The sequence below is a fragment of the Lineus longissimus genome, chromosome 10 (genome assembly GCF_910592395.1).
Source record: "Lineus longissimus chromosome 10, tnLinLong1.2, whole genome shotgun sequence".
NCBI lineage: Eukaryota > Metazoa > Nemertea > Pilidiophora > Heteronemertea > Lineidae > Lineus > Lineus longissimus.
In genome coordinates, this window is record NC_088317.1 from 10949748 (window position 1) to 10973864 (window position 24117).

At 43.7% G+C, this 24117-nt stretch overlaps 1 protein-coding gene across 2 annotated transcripts in view; it reads right to left on the bottom strand.

Moving 5' to 3' along the window:
- The window catches only part of LOC135494753 (tripeptidyl-peptidase 2-like), a 153319-nt gene extending 140136 nt beyond the window's left edge, over positions 1–13183 (bottom strand). For both annotated transcript variants that reach the window (XM_064783021.1, XM_064783022.1), the window contains exon 1: positions 13022–13183. In XM_064783021.1, coding sequence (XP_064639091.1) covers positions 13022–13183 — 162 coding nt within the window. The remainder of the gene's footprint in view (positions 1–13021) is intronic.
- Positions 13184–24117: the final 10934 nt, after the last annotated feature.

Here is a 24117-nt window from a genome sequence, read left to right on the forward strand (position 1 = left end):
TATTTACCGTAATTCAACTGTGTGGCGCACCAAATCAGGAGATTCGAAATTCCCGCCACGCTTACTCGCTTATCGATAGGCGGCAGCACCAACAATTTAGACGGAGCGGATTTTTTGGCGACTAAATGTTGAATATCTGCAAAAATCAAGTTGCTAATCCACCAAATCAGGGTGAAAGGCAAATATCACTGTTGATGCGATGCTGCTGTGCTGTGAAAAAGTGTAGCATTTGATGACGCCAGCAAGCTAAAATGTGTACATTCACATCGTGTATTGACAGCTTGATCTCACAAGCAAACAACCGACTCAATATAAGATTACTACGCTATACATCAGCGATGTATGGAACAAAATGGGTATTAAATAAATCATTTATTCAGCAGGTTATAGCGGCTATTAGTAAATTCAAGTGGGCGAATCAAGCTGAGATTAATCTGAGGGATCTAGGCAGATACCATTGTCTTTTTGGACGTTACAAACATGAGAACTAATTTGTTCACGCAGATGCATACATGGGACTATAGAGGAGTAAAAACAAATAACCAAGCACAGATGGTGGTTCGCAATCAAACTACCAAAAAAACATCCATGAACTAAGCAGTATAATGCCACGGTACCTAAAAAATAACACACAACACTCAACATTAATCTTCGTCTGAAGCCCTTATCTGCTTCAAATTCCACTTTCCGTTGTGGGTTATGTATGGGACACTGGTTGATACAAAATGTACTGGACAACATGATTTCAGTGATTTTTGTTCGAGTTAACCTTTTGAGTCCCCAGGCGGGACAGCATCCGGCATAAGTTCCATTGTATTTGCCCACAGCGGGATGCCATCCCGCCAACCATGCCTTGTACATGTGTTATCTTGACAGGTGCTGCCGCCTTTTGTTTGAATGAAATGGCCAGGGCCATTGTGCTCACCTCATGTGGAGGAAAGATGGATAAAGAGCATGGTATTGTGTCATGTAGTGTTAGGTTTGATGTAGGTCCAAGCAATTACAATTTCCCCAAAATGGCCAATTTACAGTACATTCGACCTCTGTGACCTTGAAAAGTAGGTCAAATCAAAGAAGACCCGGGTGACACATTGAATGGTTGTTAGAATTAGATGTACCTATGATATAAAATTGGTGCCAATCGGGCAAGTCATTACTAGGAATAATGGCATTTTGAAGAATTTAGGATTTGGCCCCCTCCCTGGAGGCCAAACGGCAAATCAGATCGCACCAAACTTCGGTACCTGAGATCACCTGACCAAGGGGTACATGTGTACTTAATTTGTGATCAATAGTCATTGCAGTTAAGAAACGTGCCATAGTTACGGCCTGACGGCGAATTTACGCCATTTGACCTCTGTGACCTTGACAAGAAGGTCAAATTAAAAACCTGTGTGACATATACTGTATGGTGGTTAGATGTACCCATGATATCAAATTGGTGGCAATCGGGCAAGAAGTCAAGGAATAATCACATTTTTAAGGTTTTTGGATTTTGCCCCCTGGTGGTCAAGTGGTGAATCATATTGGACCAAACTTCGGTCCCTGAGATCACCTGACTAAGGGGTAAATGTGAATCAAATTTGGTATCAATAGTCATTGCAGTTTAGAAACGTGCCATCGTTACATCCTAACGGCCAATTTACACCATTTGACCTCTGTGACCTTGAAAAGGAGGTCAAATCAAAAACCCGGAGGATATATGATGCACCTTTGCTAGAAGTACCTACCATATTTTTTTCAAAATTTCCCGACTACTATTAAGGGAGATATTGCATATTTTCACTTTTAACGTTTGGCCCCCTGGTGGCCAAACCATGAAACGAATCGGACCGAAACTTGGTCTCCAAGGTGTCATTACATAAGGGTACATGTGTACCAAGTTTCAACTCAATAGCTCTAACAATTACGAAACGTGCCCTGCTAACGGACGACGGACGACGACGACGGACGACGACGACGACGACGACGACGACGACGACGACGGACGACGGACGCCACGGTATGGGATAAGCTCACCTCTCCTAAGAGGTGAGCTAAAAATGAACCAAAATACTAGTGTGTCCTGTGGTCATCAATTTAATGATCCATCAATTTGCACCTGAAACACATGGCTGCATCCAGGAATAAGAAGCGGCTGTGTGTTGCTAAAAATGCCCCTGGGCAGGGAGCATGCTGAAAAGGGACTGAAAAGGTTATCATTCCCGTTACTATGGCATGTCAAAGCGGAATTTATTCAGGACAAATTTTTTACATCAGGACTGAATTTTTACGGCAGAATCACGCTACAAATTGCAAAATTGTACAAGAATTTATCTCAGGACAAAGATTTTATAACACCAGGTAAAATATTCCTATCCATGTATTTTTTTTCCCTTCAGAATAATTTATTTTCAGTTCACGTATTTTTTTAAAATTGTCAGGACGAAAAGTATGGCAGGCCTTTTTTTCCTTCAGAGCATAGGAATCTTCCATGGGAAGCCAAAATTCCACAATCTCCTTCCTTGCAAAGTGTTTTAAAAACATGTAAAAGCCTTTGAAACAGAACTTAAATATCATTTTAAGATCTAAACATTTATATATCTATCACAGTAAAGAAATACTGGCAAAATATGAGAGAAAAAATTGAGAAAAATTGCATAAACAGCAACTAATTATCATTTTACATCACGGTTATGTACGGGACAGGGCGACCAATGCTATGATAAAATGTCAGAGGAGAGAATTCAGTAAACAAATAGCAGCATCTTGTACAATTTGAATGAATTTGACAGTTTTCTAACAAAAAGCTTTGAAATGAGACCACATTAACCTATTATACCTATTGAAACTTAGTGATGGTATGTGGCGGAATATAGTAAAGTTCATGAATGGTTCCTTTTTTTCCACGAAACCTGAAAAAAAGAGTCCAATTCAGATGAAGTTTTGTTCTTTATGACACATACTACTATTTAAAAACACAACTTATGAGAATTTCTCAAAAGGTTAGCAGCATTTGAAAGAACAGTTAATGTGTCCCGTACATAACTTTCGTTACCGTACATCCAAATTATGTCGGCTATCCAAATCGCATTCTGATATTTTGTACACAAAGGAATCTGGAACTTTTGGCGTATTATGAACAGTGGTTTGCCGATGGCACTTTCAAAACAGTTCGCTCATCTTCTTCCAGTTGTTCACAATCCATGTCTTGCTGAATGACTCTGTGACTGCATGTATTTATGCGTTGCTACCAAACAATACTCAGGAGACCTACGCTCGGCTTTTCACCACCATAAGACAATCAATTCCCAATGCAAATCCAGAAACATTTTTGATGGACATGGAAAGGGCAGCTTCAAATGCAGCTTCAGAAATCTTTCCTAATGTGGATATCAAATACTGCTTTTACCATTTGTTCCAAGCAGTATGGAGGAAGATTCAGGAACAAGGTCTTGCCGTGCATAACCGTGAGGATGACGAGTTCGCGCTTAATCTGATTCTGAAAATGCTGACTGCACTGGCTTTTGTCCCAGTCGATGATGTCATTGAAAGTTATGAAGCCTTGCAACCACATATTCCAAATGCTGCTGAACCAGTTGTACGATATTTCGAATCAACATACATTGGAGAGAGAAGACGCCAGGGACGTAGAAATCCAATGTATCATATCTCCAAGTGGAACGTGTATGATAGAACTGTCGAAAACCTTCCGAGAACCAACAATGCCATCGAGGGCTGGCATAGCGGTTTCCAGTCGAATGTCGGAGCCTTCCCACCCAAACATCTGGAAATTCATTGATGTGATTCGCTGTGAACAAAGTCTTAATGAGTTGAAGATTACACAAATTCTTGGTGGACATCAGCCTCCCCAACAACGTCATGAGTATCGTGACTGTCAAAGGAGAATTGTTGCTATTGGCAGGATTATGACAATCATGGTATTGTGGGATACCTGAGAGCAATTGCACACAATCTTCGGATGTGAACAGATTTGTGAACTCTTAAGGCCTCCATACAGTGCATGAAATAAGTCAAAATATAGTGCATTCTACAAGAATTGACCTAGCTATATAGCTAAATATCGAAATGTCTTAGTAATGTCAAACAGACTATATTTCAAAATTTGTCATGCAGTGTATGAATAATGAAGGACTTTATAAAGTTGGTGACTGTTGTGGAATACCTGAGAGCATTTGAATACATGGGTGTCTCAAGTTTACTCTTGTTGTCTTGAATTAGTATGAACTGTTTGAGACAGTGAATCAAGAATTTTAAAAATGTCCTTTCAATTGTAGTATTTATCAGGACACAGTTGCTCAATCAGCATTAACCAATCATTCGAGTGTTATCTTAAAATGTTGGCCTTTTCCCTCTACTTTGTTGAAAACGAGAGAATAAGGCCAGTCTTAAAATGTTTTTGCACATGCCTACTCAAATAATTTTATTGGCATTTATTTTACAATTTGCAACATTTTGTTGAAGAATTTAGAGCTTCTCTTTCATTCTGACCAGTAAAAATACTGATTTAAAAAAAATAAAATATTACCCCTGCCTACCTCTACCTACTATGAAAATAGTGGAGTAAGTAACTATCTAGTGGGGTAGTAAAGAGAGATATAACACTGAATACTAGAAAGAAATGTCAGAAACTTTCAACTTTTGTTAAATTTTCCGGGGACAAATTATCCTCGGGGACGAATTTTCCAGGGACGAATTATCCTCAGGGACGAATTTTCCAGGGATGAATTATCCTCGGGGACGAATTTTCCGGGAACAAATATTCTGGGGACGAATTTTCCTCAGGGACAAGTTATCTGGGGACGAATTTTCCTCGGGGCCGAATTATCCGGGGACAAATTTTCCTAGGGGACGAGTTTTCCGGGGACGAGTTTTCCAGGGACGAGTTTTCCATGGACGAATTTTCTGGGGACGAATTTTCCTAGTGCCTGTACAGGACAGTGCATTCTTATTATGTACATGGTACATGTCCAATGTATATCACTGGCATGGATGTTTTTGATATTTTTTCTCTGTCTTATATAACTTAGCAGAAAAGCAAAACATCTTCATCTAAACAGCAAGGAAATGTGCAGAATCTTATAGTGGTTATGTACGGGACATGGCAAAATACCAGTAAAAAGTACTTGTTTTTAACTTGTCTTTGAATTTAAACAACCGTGCTTCACAGATATCAACAAAATACTACCAAACCGACAACTTGGTGGTATACCCAGTGAATGACCAAAAAAACCCAGTGCTAATCCCAATTTTAACATTAAGATGGTCAATATTTCTGAAATCTGGTTATGTACGGGACATCTATGCTTTTTGAACTTCACAGATTTTTCAGGGTAAACACATAAACATTTTTTAATTCATTTCCCTTTTTCAAATCTAAGAACAGTCATTAAGGCATACTCAGGAATTATTTCAATGAATTTGCTCAACAATTAATCATGAAAATACACTGGTGAAAAAAGGAGAAAATTTTGGTTATGTACGGGACACGCCACATCCCATTTTTAAAAGTCATGATATGAAAAATTTACTCATCTCCTGAAAATCTGAGCAGTTGCAGAACATAGTCATGGTCATTACTTACTACAATAAAGGAAATTTCTGTAATAGTAATAAGTTGTGAAGGTGTATCCTGAGGTGCTTGTTTGAAGTCAGTTAAAAACAGGTAAGGGTGTTACGAAGATACTCCTAAGGCCACAACTTTTTTATTTCTTGGTTTACGGGACCGCTGACTCGCTTTTTTGGGATTTCAGAAAGAAAAAAAAAATCCGAAAATCATTGATTTTTTTATTTCCGCCCGACCCAATAAGAAATAAAATAAAATAAATTTGTTTTCATGTTTTTTTATCCGCCGACGGAACAAATTTACGATAAAAATCAATAAATGAAACGGCCAGGGGCCATTGTGCTCACCGTATACATCTTTTAGTAGGCAGGATCATGCTTAGTTTAGAGGTGAATATGGTGAACACAATCAGGCATGAAGACTTTTTTTAGATGTGTATTGATGTCAAGTAATAAGACAGGGCAGTATATATAAGTTTATGATCCAACCAATAATTGTCTATGACATCAACAAGATCAATATCGTGTGATTGCTAAGAGTCCCTGCAATAAAAAATTCATCGAAAAAAAGTCATTAATAAGCGAGATATTGCACGTCCTACTTTTTCAGTTTTGACCCCCTGATGGCCAAATCAAGAATCAGATCAGGCCAAAATTCGGTGTCAGAGATTATCTGATGTAGGGGGTTACATGTACCAACTTTCAAGTTCATAGCTTTAGCAGTTAAGAAACGTGCCATAGTTACACTCGAACGGTCAATTTACGCCATTTGACCTCTGTGACATAGAAAAGGAGGTCAAATCCAAAAATCATAGGAAATGTGATGTATCCTTGCTAGGAGTCCCTGCCATAAAATTTTATCGAAAACAATTCACTCAAATAAGCAAGATATTGCACTTCTTCCTTTTTCCGTTCTGGCCCCCTGGTGGCCGAATAAAGAATCAGATCAGGCCAAAATTCGACATCAGACGTTATCTGATGTAGTGGGTTATATGCACCAAGTTTCAAGTTCATAGCTTTACTGGTTAAGAAACGTGCCATAGTTTACACTCTAACAGCCAATTTACGCCATATGACTTCTGTGACCTTGAAAAGTAGGTCAAATTGAAAACCCGTATAACATGCGATGTATTCTTCCTAACAGTACCTACCATAAAAATTTTATCGAAAACAAGTCACTTATAAGCGAGATATCACACTTTTTAGATTTCCACTTTTGGCCCCCTGGTGGCAAAGTTAGGAATCAGATCGAACCAAAATTCAGCACCAGAGGCTATGTGATATAGGGGGTTATATGTACCAAGTTTCAAGTTCATAGCTTTAGTGGTTAAGAAACGTGCCATAGTTTACACTCTGATGGCCAATTTACGCCATATGACCTCTGTGACCTTGAAAAGTAGGTCAAATTGAAAACCCGTACAATATAAAATGTATATTTGCTATGAGTACCTACAACAAAAGTTTTATCGAAAACAAGTCACTTATAAGCGAGATATCACACTTTTTAGATTTCCACTTTTGGACCCCTGGTGGCAAAGTTAGGAATCAGATCGAACCAAAATTCAGCACCAGAGGCTATGTGATATAGGGGGTTATATGTACCAAGTTTCAAGTTCATAGCTTTAGTGGTTAAGAAACGTGCCATAGTTTACACTCTAATGGCCAATTTACGCCATATGACCTCTGTGACCTTGAAAACAAGGTCAAATTAAAAATCCGTACATTATAAAATGTATATTTGCTATGAGTACCTACAACAAAAGTTTTATCGAAAACAAGTCACTAATAAGCGAGATATCACACTTTTTAGATATCGACATTTGGCCCCCTGGTGGCCAAACAGAGAATCAGATCGGACCGAAAATCAGTGTCAGAGGTCAGCTGACCTAGGGCATTCTGTGTACAAAGTTTCAAGTTCATAGCCCTAGCAGTTAAGAAACGTGCCACTGTAAGGATACGACGACGACGACAACGACGACGACGACGGACACAGCGCTATCATATAGACTCCCCTTACGGTGAGCCAAAAACCATAAGTTGAAAAATAGTTTTCACAGAAATTCCTAGGTATCAAATTCAGTCAAATCTTGATGAGAAAATGCCAATCCTGACACTATGTGGTCACATATTTTATACCAAACCTCTCAAACTTTGACATTTTCTCCAGGATGACACAAAAATGGTCAAAATGGGTTATGTATGGGACACAAATCGAGCTGCAGCAAAATATTGGCTGATCTTAGCACAATTTTCAGTGTGGGGCCATCAAATATAACCCCTTGCCTAGGAAAGGTAACAAGCTGAAAAGATCATCTCTGCATGCAAAAATATCTGAGCTAGACCCCCGTTACGGGTTTTTTTTCAAAAGGGCCACTGATCTTGAAACACCCCATCTATGAGATGATATGATGATAACTGATCTGCTCTGGTTCCCTGTCCTGTTCCAACTTTTTCCATGTAACGTTTTAGTGTCAGAAAATAATGATTGCTCCAGAGGCGTAATATTACGCTAAATAGGCGTAATATTGCGCTAAATACAGTAAGCCAGTCTATTGAAGCAAATTATTATTTTTATTAACTACCCTCAGCGGACTTAAATCATTGTTCTGAAGTTGATTGTTTGGTGTCAGTGAATGTTCGGTTTCATTCTGTACCAAAGGGTGTCTCCCAAAAAAAGTATCCCCACCTCATTTATTTTCGATGAAAAGGATGGTTAACAGTTGGAGTTAGCACCAGCATTGGTGTGTTAGATATCTAGCATATGACTATGAGAAGGATGGGTCATAGTTGGGGTTAGCTATAGCATGAAAAGATGGGTCATTGTTGGGATAAGCAATAGCATCAAAATCAAAGGCCATGGTTAGAGCACAGGCCCCTGAAGCCTAGTTAGCGGGATTATTGGGCTAAACAATGGGATAAGACAGGAAAGTACTATGAGAAGAGTAAAAAAGAAAGGTAGGCAAGCGCTAAACCAGATTTGAAGCGAGAGACAGCTCCACTTCGGACCCCTCGTACGACTAGAAAACGCCGCGAAACAGACAACTTTTTGCTCACAACGCCATAAGACTCAAATTATCAATCCCAGGCCTTTTCAAAGCCATCATTCGCATATTAACAACATAGGCGGCATCGTTTGTTGGCGGTGAAAGCGAATAAATTTTGAAAACTCGCCGCCAACCATCCCCCTCCTTGGTAACCTATTCAATATGACGCACGCATCGCGCCGCAGTGAAGGAAATCCCGCGCACGGATTGGCTAGAAATAAACACATAATTCTGCCAGGTTGCCGTTTCTAATGTAGCAATAAAATTATTTCTTATCCTTTTGTGTTGTTTTGACTCTGTGATAACTTATATAAGTTCGACTTCGTTGACGTTTGACAGCTCTGGAACGAGTTTGAAATTGCCGCGACCGTTTACTCTTGTCGGGAAAACCCACCTGTCACGTGACCAACTGGCTGGTGCATATTTCCGATAAAACCATTCACAGTCACATTGTTAGAAATGGCGCCCGGAAATAACGTATACTACATATTCGACAAGTACATGGATATTTCTTCGTCAAAACAACGCTAAAAGATAAGAAATAATTTTATTGCTACATTAAAAACGGCAACCTGGAAAAAATTATGTGTTTATTTCTAGCTAATCAGCGCGCAGGATTCCCTTCACTGCAGTGCGATGCGTGCGTCATATTGAATAGGTTACCAAGGAGGGGGATGGTTGGCGGTGAGTTTTCAAAATTTATTCGCTCTCACCGCCAACAAACGATGCCGCCTATGTTGTTAATATGCGAATGATGGCTTTGAAAAGGCCTGGGATTGATAATTTGAGTCTTATAGATGGCGTGGTGAGCAAAAAATTGTCTGTTTCTCGGCGTTTTCTAGTCGTACGAGGGGTCCGAAGTGGAGCTGTCTCTCGCTTCAAATCTGGTCCAGCGCTTGCCTACCTTTCTTTTTTACTCTTCTCATAGTACTTTCCTGGCTTATCCCATTGTTTAGCCCGATAATCCCGCTAACTAGGCTTCAGGGGCATGTGGTTAGAGATAGCTCTAGCATGTATGACTATAAGAAGGAAGTATCATGGTTGAGGTCATCAATTCAATAGGCTAATTCAATAGCATTATGAAAAGGAAGCATTATGGTTGGGATTAGCAATAGCATGAATAGGAAGGGTAATGATGGTTGAGATTAGCGCACCACTATAAGGTGTCAGAAAGACTCGAGATGGTTTGGGGGTTCCACTCCCAACGCCTCGGGATATTAAGCGTCTCAGAAGGACTTATTGATAGGCTCCCAATGTCAACAATTGTGCGAGTTCACTAGAACTTGCACTTTACATATTCAGGGATCAAAGTTCACGACCAAACGGTCGCATATGCACCCGAAAAATTAACATGCGACTTGAGTTTAACGGCGTACTCGCACCACGCGAATTAATATCCTATCCTATTGTAGACCTCTTGGTAACTGGTTAAATATAGCTCACGGAACAAGTGGAGAAACCTAGCGGCGAAGTGAGAGATTGTGCTGATGAATGATAATTTATGCGCCAATACCTTTTCTGGTCATTTTTCATGGTCTGGATATTACCGCCGCTTAAACCTTGTTCCCACGATCTTGATCAATAGAGCATCCAGGGTTATATCTAGGCCGTTTTGGAATGGCGCTGCGCCATGCCCCCTTTCAGTCCCGCCATGCTGCCCCCTTGATCTCAAATCCCGCCAATACTGCCCTTTTTTTGACGCCAATGTTCCCCCAGTTAATCCGCCAAGCCCGTTATTATCTTCAACAAATGATCGCCATGCCTTATCTACAAGCCGCCATGTGCCGTCGTCTATCATTTATGCAGTTACCGCGAGTGCGCAATCCAATCCGCCAATCCGAGCCTCAAGCTAGCGATGGGTCTAGCTCACCAACAGCCGTCGTCAACAGAACGTCTACCTGTATATCCATCTGCACATTATTCATCACTGAACGCGAGGTCGTCACACCAATGCCACGTGCAAGAGGACGAAGGGTGGCGCAGACTGGTGGTAGTTGAAGAAACTATTAAATCATGCCGGGCAAAAAGAGGCGGGCGAAGGAGAAGGAGGCAAAGTTGGCGGCCAAATGTCCTCGGATAGAGGCTTTATTTGGGTAAATAAAACAGAAATAATCTTTATCAAATGAATAATAGTGAAATTAAGCATTGTTGTGCCGATATATTGCAATGTTTTGTTCTTCAGCGGCGGTTGCATGCGCCGATCGTGATGGTGGGCGGGGCTGCAGTCACGGCCACATGCTTTGGCATTGATAGAGTTAGATCAGTCCTACGTCTGTGCCGTGCATGTATATCTTCCGGGTATATCTGGGGTATATCTTCTTTGCCATTCTTGTACAAATCCCTCTCCAACACCACATATTAGAGACAGAATAAAGAGATGAGATAGACTAGGCATTGACTTATCACTAGAAAGCAATATGACAACATAGACAACATAAAGCATGATACACAATTACATGTACATAAATAAATCACTTGATAATTTTCAGTGGTCAGATACAAGCTTTCAGCATAGCTTGGTGATCGGTAATTGCGGCGCGTTGCATTTGCCCCTTTTTCCTTCAACACCCTTGAAGGGTGCCCCTTTTATAAATGATCTGCCCCTTTTTATAACTAAGCACCATGCCCTATTGAAATCCTAGATATAACCCTGGCATCGGCGCTACCACTCGACTGGATTGTAACAAACGGGAAACGAGGTATAATTGTCGATGAGGTATCTAGGGCACAGGTCGTCTGCGTATAAACCCGAGTACATGGCTTTAGGCCATGGTGAGTGTTCGCGGCCGTAGCGAGTCGTGGTTTTGATACCTGTTGCACTCTTCTATTGGCACTTTTCAACTCAAGTGAGTATTCCAATCTCGCGAGGAGCGCAAGATAGGCCGTGCATGATGAGTTTGATTATGATCGGTCGGCTTTTCCGTAGTGAAAAAAGGCGCGAAAAAAACAACGCGAAAATACCGAAAAAGCGGGAAAATATTTGCGACTTGGGTTTGCAAAATGCGACTTCGATTATGGCAAAAGGTCGAACAATGCGACATGGTAAAGAAAGTGAACTTTGATCCCTGATATTTCTTTTATGACATGGTAAAAAAACGTAGCCTGTGAAAAGGTTTATTTCAAAATGGCTGAAATTTATTTTCGCAGGGTGTCTATTCCAGCCCGTCTATTCTAAATTATATGGGATTCATTCATATCATCCATTATACAACAAAACAACTGTCAACAGCACAGAACAGGTGCTATGCTTTTTGTATTGCTTGGCCAGCACATAAGACATTATGGGGATCATGCAGTACATTCTGATACACCATATTATATGGGCCGTGAAAACCGCAAAAAATCTGCACATGTTTTTGTAAGCGGTCGTCGCTCGCGCAAACTTGTCTTGCATGTTTTTGTGAAAGAGGACGTCGGCGAACGCGGTCGTATATCAAAACAGACGTTGGGTGGCGCTCGCGCAAACTTCCCTCTCACATGTTTTTGTGAAAGAGGACGTCGGCGAACGCGGTCGTATAAAAAAACAGACGTTGGGTGGCGCTCGAGACGGGTCATCCTATTTAGCATCCAGTGGCGACCAGTGGCGTCCAACGCGAAATAATATGGTGTATATGGTTAAAAATGTTTTCAATCAAGCTCCTAACCGACCTAAAACACTTTCAATAAACAAGATTTAGAAGTTTGGTGGAGTTTGCAAACCTAGTTTTTGAATAATCATCACCAGAAAACGATCTTAGTATGCCAACCTGATGCCAGATCCCGATTCCGCTTTTTCTATAAACCCAAGGAACGGCAGCTAAAACAAACATGGCGTCCAGTACTTTTGCTGGACGCATACTAAGATCGTTTTCTGGTGATAATTATTCAAAAACTAGGTTTGCAAACTCCAGCAAACTTCTAAATCTTGTTTATTGAAAGTGTTTTAGGAGCTTGAAAACATTTTTAACCATATACACCCTATTATTTCGCGTTGGACGCCACTGGTCGCCACTGGACGCTAAATAGGATGACCCGTCTCGAGCGCCACCCAACGTCTGTTTTTTTATACGACCGCGTTCGCCGACGTCCTCTTTCACAAATACATGTGAGGGAAGTTTGCGCGAGCGCCACCCAACGTCTGTTTTGATATACGACCGCGTTCGCCGACGTCCTCTTTCACAAAAACATGCTAGACAAGTTTGCGCAAGCGACGACCGCTTACAAAAACATGTACAGATTTTTTGCGGTTTTCACGGCCCATAATATTAACGACAAATCCCTGTTCGTGTGCACTGTCCGAGTCACTGCCTGTGTCAGTGTGTGCAGACTGCAGGTCAGTGCTGCGTGCATGACTGCATGAGAGAGAGTAATGAATCATTGAAATTGAATGAGTGGCCAAGACTAAGAAGCTTTTGAACATAGAAATAAATAACCTGTAATCCAAGAGCTCCAGGGTCAACCCCAGTGTCCAAAATTGCGACAACTACACCTCTGCCATCATGTTCCGGATATTTAGTCAGGAAAGAATGCGATCCTGTTTCTTTTTTGGGCAATAACCCGTGAATGGGAAAATCCGTGTCAACATTCGACGCCATTTTATCTCCACGGGGAAGGTGTAAACTGTTGATGAAAGTGCTGATGAAAATGTTAATGAAGGTCCTCTAATTTGGTGGCTTGACATTTGTTTGTTTGGGTTTTTTTCAATCAAATTGCGCTATGTTATATTTAAGAGTCATCTAGTGATGTGGTAAAAAGGAAATTAGAAAATATTATACATGAATTGGTGATTTTGATCAAAGAGTGGAGGCCATTTTTTTAGGTTTTCGAGACGCGCCGATCGGCTTTTAGATTCTGTTGATGGGTCCTAGTTCTTACAGATTATCACTGTATATGTTCCAAATTTGATATTTCTGACAAGTCCAAGTCATATTCTTTCACAAAATAAGTTTTTATTTGAATGACAATGAAAATATCATCGAAGTTTAGGCCAAAATATTTGGGCCTCTCACACCCACTCTGTTGATCCAAGATGGCGGATCTTCTGTCAAAGTGAGGTCAGAGTACACATCAAAATGCATTTTGATATGAAAATGTGAAATGACAGTCATTAAATTCCACTGAAAATGAAACTTTTATTCATATTCATAAAAATAGGTATTTGGTCAACTGCCATCATGGCAGTTGACCCAATAGACTAGTCGCTGACACAGTAGGCCTAGGTGGGGAGAATGTGGGAAGGAAACTAAACACAACAGGAGAAGGATAGGCCTTGGTATTTTTGTCCGGAGATAAGCATAGGATCCCAAGACCCAAGTGCAGGATTTGAATTCAAAAAGACCTTAGCCGACCCCCTGTCCTGAATAGTTTGAGGTCTCACTAGCCAGTGGTGATCAGATCGGCCAAAAAACTAGTTCTTCAATCTCGAGTGATTACAATGTGTCAAAGATTGGGTTGAGTTACACTTTAATTCCAAGTCACGTACCGTAAGGTGCTGCCATCTTTCTTTCAATTAATGTAATTTCATGCTCTCCCAAGAGATGGTGCTTACTCAGCTGACTAAGTCAGCCGAGCTTGTCAAATAAGTTGTTCAGTGGCGTCCGTCTGTCCATCCATCCATCCATCCATCCATCCGTCCATCCGTTAAACCCATGGTGCACATTTTGTAACCGTAAGACCTAGAGACTTCAATTTTGCATTTCTGGATACTTCTGGTCAAACTCTACTTTCAAAACAAAATTTGTCGCCATTCGACCTATTTCCTGCGAGCGAGAGTGCATATGAAGGAAACTGGCCTATATCGGCCTAGGAGCAGCAGAATTAGTCGAAATATGCTCTAATATTAAGATAAAATTCTTGAAAATCTATTTTATTGGGAAAAAGTTCAAAATTTTAACAGGAGAGGGCGCTACCTGCCTTTTAATTATTTCTGCCGATTCAAATTCCCGCCCGATGACGTCAGCCATCAATGAAGTCTCCTATTTGCCAGTTCTCAAAACATGGCAGCTACAAACAAAAGCAGTAGCTCCAGGAATAATCACTGTTCACTTCAGCTTCGTAATCGATTGTACCCCCACTTTATTGTGTTTTGTGTGGTGTTCCTATTCAATCAACGATGTAAGGCCTTATTATGTTGGTTTTAATTGAGAAGGTCCTTCAGGGTGTGGTGATCTGGTAGCTCTTGGTGTGTTGGCCTTAGGCCAGATGGCGCCACCAGTCTCTTCGGAGGCTGCCGGGTGACGGGACCATGATGAGACACGGTAGGAGTGGGAAGGGTGAAGACGGCATGGTTTTTGAGGAGATGTGAGGATTCTGTGTCGAAGGAATAAAGGAGTTTTATAGACATGAAGGTATGTTAGCGTGAGTTAATGCCGAGCAAGGAGAAGTACCCCCGACGAAACTTCACACTGGTGACAGCTGTACAGGAATTCTGGACCCGATCGCAGTTAATTTCCCAACTTTGCCGGCCCTATCTGACACTCGCGCTTGCGTGCGGGCTTGTTGTATATACTGCGGCAGTGTATTACGGCCTCTTGTTTTTACGCCGTTCGTTTGTGTGCTACTGTGCTATATTTAATTGAGTTTTGTGTCGGGTGAGCACTGCAGGCATTGCCTAGACACAAGCATTAGTGAGTTGTAGCGCCGTGGTTGGCTTTCATGAACTTTCTGCCTGGATTTTTAGTATAATTATATTGCCAGTCTCGCGCACTGCATGGCTGGTACTGGGCTAGTCCACAAGTGCGAATGTATGGTGGCCTGTTAGGTGTGCTAACGCTCTGTTCTGCATTACCAGTGGTACACGCTCTGTAGTGCCAATCACTATAGTATTGTTCATTAGTTAATGATATTGTGTTTCTATTGCGGTAATTCTGGTCGGCTATTTGTTGTGGTGGGAGAGTATACTTGTTTATTGCATATTCATTAAGTATTATCGAAACTCATAAATATGGCTGAATTCTTTGATGTGGTGACGGATCAGAATTGTAGAACTCCGATAGTGCAGGGGGGTGTGGTCCCGGCCATGGACACCCCACGAGGACCACCGAGGGCTGCTGGAATATGTGCACCACCAGGTCACAACCCTTACCGAAGAGTGGGATTTGAGGACTTCCAGCGTAGTGGTCCCCGTACATTGAACCTGTCCCCGGCATCACCTGGTACACCCGCTTTGAGAGCCAGTAGTACCCCGCTTCCACCAGTGACCCCTGCTGGACAGAGGACACGGGAAGATTTGGATGCTGGTGCAGACAAGGGAGAATTGATGTCATCATTTCTGGACTCGTTTACATCCTTAGTCGAGAGCAGATTGAAACAGGAGGGGACGGCCCGACATTCCTCGGCAAAAGTGCAGGCCCCCAAACCATTTATGGTTAATCAGAGCTTTCGGATATGGCTTGAGCGCTTTAACACCTATGCTGACCTGACAAAAATACCTGTGTCGGAGAGGAGGCAGCAAATTCTATCGCGTCTTGACCATCAAGCATACATGGCTGTAGCAAATTTGCACTTGGCCCCTTCCTTGACGTATGAGGAGTTCTCTAGTGCACTTGAGCATAGATTCCACAATGTGACCCGTGAGGACTATAAACTACAATTAAGGGCACGCACACAGGGAAGCTCTGAATCTTACGAAACATTTGCTGACGTTTTATTGGAATTGGCCCTAAATGCTTATCCAGAAAGTGGGTTTTCCCTACAACAAGAGATGGCAAAGGACCAGTTTCTGTTGGGAGTGACTGCCACAGAACCTGTTAAGCAACAACTTCTCATGAGTTCCCCAAAATCCGTGGGAGAAGCCATAAGGAAAGTGCGTCAGCTAGAGGCTGCACAGCTCCTTCTCAAACAGGGGACCAGGCAGCGTGAGGATAGGAATGATGGTAGTGCATCATCCAGGAAAGGCAGGGTGGCAAGTGCTACCTCTGGGACCACTGCACCGAAAGCAGATTCAGACATAAGCAAGGTTCTGGACCTGCTGCAGAAGATGGAATCCAGGATAAGCAAGTTGGAATCCACCGGCACAACAAATTCTGAGAGGACGTCTGAGGACATGCGCTGTTGGCGTTGTAAGGAGTGGGGTCACCAGGCCCGTCAGTGCCCAACCATAGAGTGCTATAACTGTCATGGCACTGGACATATGGCCAGGTCTTGCCCCCAGAATGATCAGGAAAACTCCAAGTCGGGGTCGTCACGGGGCGGACGGACCCTCAGACATCAGTAGAAGCTCCAGCTGGCATTTGGTGTGGGAATGAGTCACTGGTTCTCCGAGGTAACGTTCTGGCTACCTCCGAGAATGGCACTGCTCTAGATTTGCCACCTTCTGGCTACATTTCCCCAAATGCTGAGCATGTACGGGTATCTGTCCCTATGGATCACCTGATGACCACCAAAGAGACCATCCATAGAGTCCCAGATGACAACACCATTTCTGGAGGGCGGCATACTGGAGACACCGCTCTGGGTATCTCTAGCACAGAGTCAGTCACCGCTCTGGGTAAGACTGAAACACCATTACCATCGACAGGGACCCTAAACCCAGATGCAGTAGAATTTCAGCCATTGGGCGGTACCAACCAAAGGAGACCTCTCTCTATTGGTCAGATTACATTTAAAGACACCAGCTTGTATGTAAATGGAGAAATTGAAGGTACACCAACCACAATGCTCCTTGACACAGGTGCAGCTCTTACTCTAGTGAGTGGCGACCTCTGGAGAAGATGTCCAAGTTCTTCAGGCCGACCACTCCAGGAGGTAGATGCAAGCCTACAGTCTGCAACAGGAGAAGAATTGAAGATTCTTGGGATGGCTGATGTACCATTAGGCCTTGGATCCTCGCAGTTTAGCCACCCAGTTGTGGTCGTTGAGAACCTAGCCCACGAGTGTCTACTGGGAAGTGACTTTCTTCAAGCTCAGGGTTGCAGTATTGACTACAGAACTGCCACCCTTGAGGTGGCTGGGAATGAGGTGCCCCTACGCAACCAACAGGGTGTCCTCAAGGTATGCAGGGTGATCATGGGGAGGAATACAAGAATACCTGCAGGAACGGAGATGATCCTGGCCGGGAAACTGTCTAGGAGCAGGAAGGAAAGCCATCTCACCCCAGGTCTGATAGAAGCTCAAAAGGGCACTATAGGCTTTACAACAGGGAGGTCCCTGGTGTCATCCGACTATGGGAAAATGCCGGTGAGAGTGGCGAATTTCACTGACAAGCCAATTTTTATCAGGGCCTGCAGGACAATCGGTTGGTTCCATCCAGTGGCAGAGGTTGGGTCAGCCGAGAGGATTCTGTCCCCTGGGATGGATGGATCCCCACCGGTAGATAAGGAAGGGGTGCAAAATCTGAATATTTGTTCTGCTGGTAAAACCAAGGTTGAGACAACACCGGAACAGCCAAGTACGCTGGAAGATGAGGCCAGGTTAGGAGCCTTGCTAGAGAAGTTAGAGGTGACTGAGTTGGGCCTTTCAGGACAACAGACAGAGGCAGTGATAGATCTTGTCAGAAGGCATCAAAAGGTATTCTCAATGGGTGACTTTGATCTGGGACAGACGCACATAGCCGAACACACGATCGACACTGAAGGAGCACAACCCATCAAACAGCGCCCGAGGCGAGTGCCACCTCATCAGCAAGAATTTGTAGACAAGACCATCAAGGAGCTCCTGGACCGGAACTTAATTCAAGAGTCACAGAGTCCTTGGAGTGCCCCAATTGTTCTCGCTCGGAAACATGATGGGTCATTTCGCCTTTGTATAGACTACCGCCGATTGAATGCCACCTCAGTAAAGTCTGCACAACCACTGCCAAGGATAGATGAAACTCTAAACAAGCTATCGGGCTCTCAGTTCTTCTCTTGCCTCGATTGTGCAAGCGGGTACTGGCAAGTGGGCATGGCGCCAGGAGACCGGGCCAAGACCTCGTTTGTTTCGGGGGTTAAACAGTATGAATGGCGTGTTATGCCATTTGGTCTCACTGGAGCCCCGGCCACCTTCACTAGGCTGATGAACATCGTCCTGGGGGGCTTGGAGTATTGTCTAGTATACCTTGATGACATAATCGTCCACTCTGAGACATTCGAGCAGCACCTGTCCCGTCTTGAAGAGGTTTTCACTCGTTTGGAATCGGCTAACCTCAAACTGAAGCCATCCAAGTGCAAGCTATTCCGACCACTTGTTAAGTTTCTCGGCCACAAAGTGACGAAGGATGGAATCTGCACCGAGGAAGACAAGATTGCCAAAGTAGCTGAATGGCCTACCCCAGCGAATGTGTCGGAGGTTCGTTCGTTCATGGGACTTGCCACTTATTACCAACAGTTTGTGCCAGAGTTTGCCCACATAGCGGCGCCTCTTCACAACCTGACAAGGAAGGAGGTGCCATTCGTGTGGTCCGAGAAATGTGAGATTGCTTTCAGGATGTTAAAGGAAAAGTTGATCTCTTCCCCGGTATTAGCTTACCCAGACTTCAGTCCAGAGGCAGGGGAGTTTGTCTTAGACACAGACGCCAGCGACCAGGCAATGGGTGGAGTCTTGTCACAGAAACAGCAAGACGGATCAGAGAAGGCGATTGCTTACGGAAGCAAGGTGTTTCAAGGTGGGGAAACCAATTATTGCACCACGCGTAGAGAAATGCTGGCACTAGTAACATTTGCGGAGCACTTCAGGTACTATTTGCTGGGGAAACGCTTTCGAGTGAGGACTGACAATATGGCTGTCAAATGGCTGTCAAATTTCAAGGAGCCGTCCGGTCAGGTTGCTCGCTGGTTAGAGAGGTTGGCCGAATTTGATTATGAAATAGAACACCGCTCTGGTACAAGGCATGGGAACGCAGACGCTCTGTCAAGGCGACCCAAAAGGATGCGTCGTCATGGGGACTGCCCTACGTGTGGTCCCACGGAGGCCAAATCTCCAACCTTACAGGTGAGTGCAATCCAGTCGCCAAGGAAAGCCACCGGACTGAAGACACCCGAATTCATGTGGAACCGGGAAGAAATCCAGCAAGCGCAAAAGGATGACCCTGATTTGAGGTCAGTGTACCTCCACGTGTCGGAAACAACTGACAAGCCACTGGAAGAAGTAATGATGGGATGCAGTAGGACGGAGAGGGCTGTATGGGCCCAGCACCCCAATCTGGTGATCCAGGATGGCATTTTGTACTGCAGGGCTCCAGAAAATGACAGGCTTCGCCTAGTACTGCCCTCATCTTTTGTTAACCCAGTGCTGGAGGAGATCCATAGTGGTTTTGCTGGTGCCCATCTAGGAGTGGCCAAGACCCTTGGGAAGGCAAAACAGCGTTGCTGGCGCCCTGGCTTAAAAAGGAATGTGGTCGACTTTGTCAGAACTTGTGAAATCTGCCAAAAATGCAAGGGAGGTAAGCGTAACAAGGCACCCCTTAAGAGCATCCCTGCAGGCCGCCGCAACCAGCGGTTGCATATAGACATCGTTGGGCCGATCAATCCACCTTCCAGGAGAGGCCATCGCTACATCTTGGTGGCACAGGATGCATTTTCAAAATGGCCAGAAGCCTGGGCTCTGAGAAATCAGAAGGCCACCACCTGTGCTAAGGTTCTGGTGAACGACTATGTTTGTCGATTCGGCGCACCAGAGAACCTCCACAGTGATCAAGGGAGGAACTTTGAGTCCACTGTGTTTGCTGAAATGTGCCAGCTGCTGAATGTCCACAAGAGCCGTACCACAGCATACCACCCCCAGTGCAACGGGCAGGTGGAAAACTTCAATGGCACACTAAAGGATATGCTGATGACCATGGTTGACCAAGAGGGATTGGACTGGGATGAACACCTTCCAGCATCGCTTATGGCTTTCCGAAGCAGCATCCAAGCATCCACTCAAGAGACTCCATACTGCATGACATTTGGGGAGGAGATGACAGTTCCGTTGGATCTGGTAATTGGTGCTCCAGAGACACCCTCCATCGAGACAACGGCTCATGTCGCGAAACTCCGTGACCGAATTAACTCTGCCCACAGGAGAGCTCGAGAGAATTTGAAGTTGGCCCAGAGAAGGCAAAGGACACACTATGACTTGAAGACTAAGATGACATCTTTTGGTGCGGGTGATATGGTGTTGCTACGTAACCATCATGTGAAGCCAGAGGAAGTGTCAAAGTTCCACAGACGCTGGGAGGGACCTTTTGAGGTACTGAAAAAAATATCTGAGGTGAATTACAGGATAAGACGAGTGAATGGACGTAACCGGCGTCCTAAGGTAGTACACCTCAATAACCTCAAGGTTTTTCACTCTCGTGCTGAGGACCCACAGGCTGAACAAGATAGCAACACCGGGACTAGCCCAAAAGCAGGGCAAACTAGAGAAACTCTTCTGCAACCAGTTTTTGACTCAGTACCAACTTCCCCTGTATCTGGTGCCTCTGGTGCAGCGCTCTGCACACCAGAGGTGGTCACTGCTCTAGGTAACCATGACAGCCATTCCGACTCCGAGAATGCCTCCGGTGCAGCGCTCTGCACACCAGAGGTGGTCACTGTTCTAGGTAACCTTGAGAGTAGCTCTGATTCTGCGCCAAGCGTGATAACTGATCCACCACCCAGCCGCAAGTTTCGTCCTAGGGACGATCTAAGAAAACCAGCTCGCTACAGATTGTCCATTGGTTGTTGCGTCAACCATCTGGCCCAGCAGGATCGCATTGCCAGAAGGAAGGCCCTGTGGTTGAAGAAAGGGCGGGAACTCCGTGGAAGTCGACCTACATAATCAAACTTTCTGCTCATCACTTTAAGATAATTTCAGGGCAGGATCTGTAGGAATCTGACTCTTTTCCTACAGCTGGGAGGGGATGAGGGAGGTTGGACTCTTTTTGATCGAGTACATCCGCCGGCAGGATTAAAGTGGGGACCCCTTTCCTAGCGCTCTGCAAAGGATTGGTGGTGGGATCGCTCTGACCCATATGGACCCCAGCCCAAGTGTTGTTTTATATTCTTCCTTGTGCAATTACCGTGTTTGAAGGACGTTCTCTACTCGGATTTATTTTTGGATATTTGTGTATTTATCATGTTTTGTTTATTCTGAAGTGTCACACTAGAGACATAGCTAATGGACACGTGAAAGACTTGTACAGTGAAATATTATGAGACTGGAGTTTACTGTAAAGGACTGCTGATTTTGGTAGTTTTCATACTCAGTTCTTGATTCTGACTGCTGAGGGCGTGCCGGAAGTGCATTTAATCATTTATTATTTTTGTATCGAAATTTGATAACCATGTATTTTGTTTTGTATGACAACCGTGTATTTCGTTTTGTAACTGCCTGTGTACCGTGCTATGTAGTGTTCGATCCTGAGGCTCGACCAATTTTGGTGGGGATGGTGTGGTGATCTGGTAGCTCTTGGTGTGTTGGCCTTAGGCCAGATGGCGCCACCAGTCTCTTCGGAGGCTGCCGGGTGACGGGACCATGATGAGACACGGTAGGAGTGGGAAGGGTGAAGACGGCATGGTTTTTGAGGAGATGTGAGGATTCTGTGTCGAAGGAATAAAGGAGTTTTATAGACATGAAGGTATGTTAGCGTGAGTTAATGCCGAGCAAGGAGAAGTACCCCCGACGAAACTTCACAAGATATTACATTGGTGGGCGCAGAGTGGAAAATGAAATCAGGCCGGCAGATGATGCGAAAGATCTGGGTGTAACAACATCGCGGCTACTGTCCCCAGAGAAACATATAAATAGATCAGTGCAAACGGAACAAAAATCTCGTTTACGATTAAGAGAACTATGAGGCACCTTGACCGTGATGCTGCTAAGATATGCTTTGCCGCGATGGTGAGATCCGGGCTGGAGTATGCATCACCAGTATGGAATCCCTATAAAGTAAAGGATATCAACAATCTGGAGAAGGTCCAGAGACGTTTCACAAAAATGATCATGGGTCGGTCTGGAAAAACATATAAGGAGAGGTTGCTCGAGCTAGACCTATTTAGTCTTGCGCATCGTAGGAGGAGGGGGGGGACTTAATAGTGCTTTACACTTGAACCTTTTTGAAAAACAATCCCCATTACTAGAGGGTTATGTGTGCCAGGCTGATCGCCACCACCAGACTAGAGGCCACTCAAGGAGGCTAGTAAGAACAAGGGCCAATACAAATCTAAGAAAGTACTCATTCTTTGTGAGGGTGGCGGCTGACTGGAATAGCCTACCAGAAAACGTTGTGGGTGCTTGCTCTTTGGAGGCGTTCAAGTCCCGCCTAGACAAACATTGGAGAAATAGAAACGAAGAGGGGTTAGATCTTTGGTGTGTACATAGTTAGTCGTTAAAAAATGAACTTCGTATTGATATACAGTAATGTATGAGACTTTTGGCAAACGCACAGTAAAAAAAAATAATAATACAAAAAATATTTTAAATAGATTATGGCGCCCGCACGCACGAATATACGTAAGATAGGAAAGCAACGGCTAAAAATCAACTTTTGGTTAAACAGCTGAAAATTAATGATGATAATGATAAGCGGCGTACGAAATACCGAAGCGGAGACAAAATGGCGGCATGTTGTTTACGCCATATACATACATACATACATACATATATTACTGCAAATAGGCTTTTTAGCCTGTAGCAGGTTTTTTCTTCTTAACTTTTTCTGCTGATTGCGGGAGTGCGGTGGGGTGGAAGCGAGGGTTTAGGATTGGTTTTGGGTCCAGGCAAAATGACTCAGATTTGTAGTGGGCATCTATCTGGTTTTTAAATATATTTAGAGACTCTGCGTTTACAATATGGTTTGGTAGGCTGTTCCATGGGTCAATGACTCGGTTTGAGAAAAAATACTTTCGTGTATCCATCCTGGCTCTAGGTTTGTTGAGTTTAAAAGAATGCCCTCTGGTCAGGTGTTTATCATCAGCTGGTCTGAGTAGTTTTTCTCCTTCAATATGAATAATATGAATAATCTTGGAGCTCAATGACACTCAAGTACCCAATTTTCTGCTTAAAAAGTAGTCTGGTAGGCGATATTATCACCAGTTCGTTTCAGTGGTAGTCATAAGGTCTTTAGGGACTACTTTCAGAAATTAGTTCTTGAAAATTTGGCCACATTTCTGTGAAAACGATATCGGAAGTACATGCCATCGCTGTATTTTGAAGTGGAGAATGTATGGCGCGCGTTTACGGTCACTATTAATATAACACTTGTCGTCTTTCGTGATTTGTGTTCAACACAAATCATTCTTAATTGATGACAGGTTGGTTATCCGGCGACCAATCAAATGCCCTCTTACATTCTTTCATTACGTATGAGTCACGTGACTTGTCCCGCGTAAGCGCCAACCGCTGGTCAGATACGACGCGGAGATTTTGACATGACGAAGTTTTTTGTTGCCTTCTTTGTATTTTTTTCCCTGGCAAACTGCGCTGAAGGGCCTCCACCGCCTGAGAGATACAATATTCGCAGCTTTTTGGATGTATGCAGAAATGTTGTTCAGGAGGTGGGTAGATACTTGCACCAGGACATGGATACAAATCAAGTGACGATTGCGGTGCAACGACTGGAAGGTGGCCGGACAAATTTATTTCGTGCGGC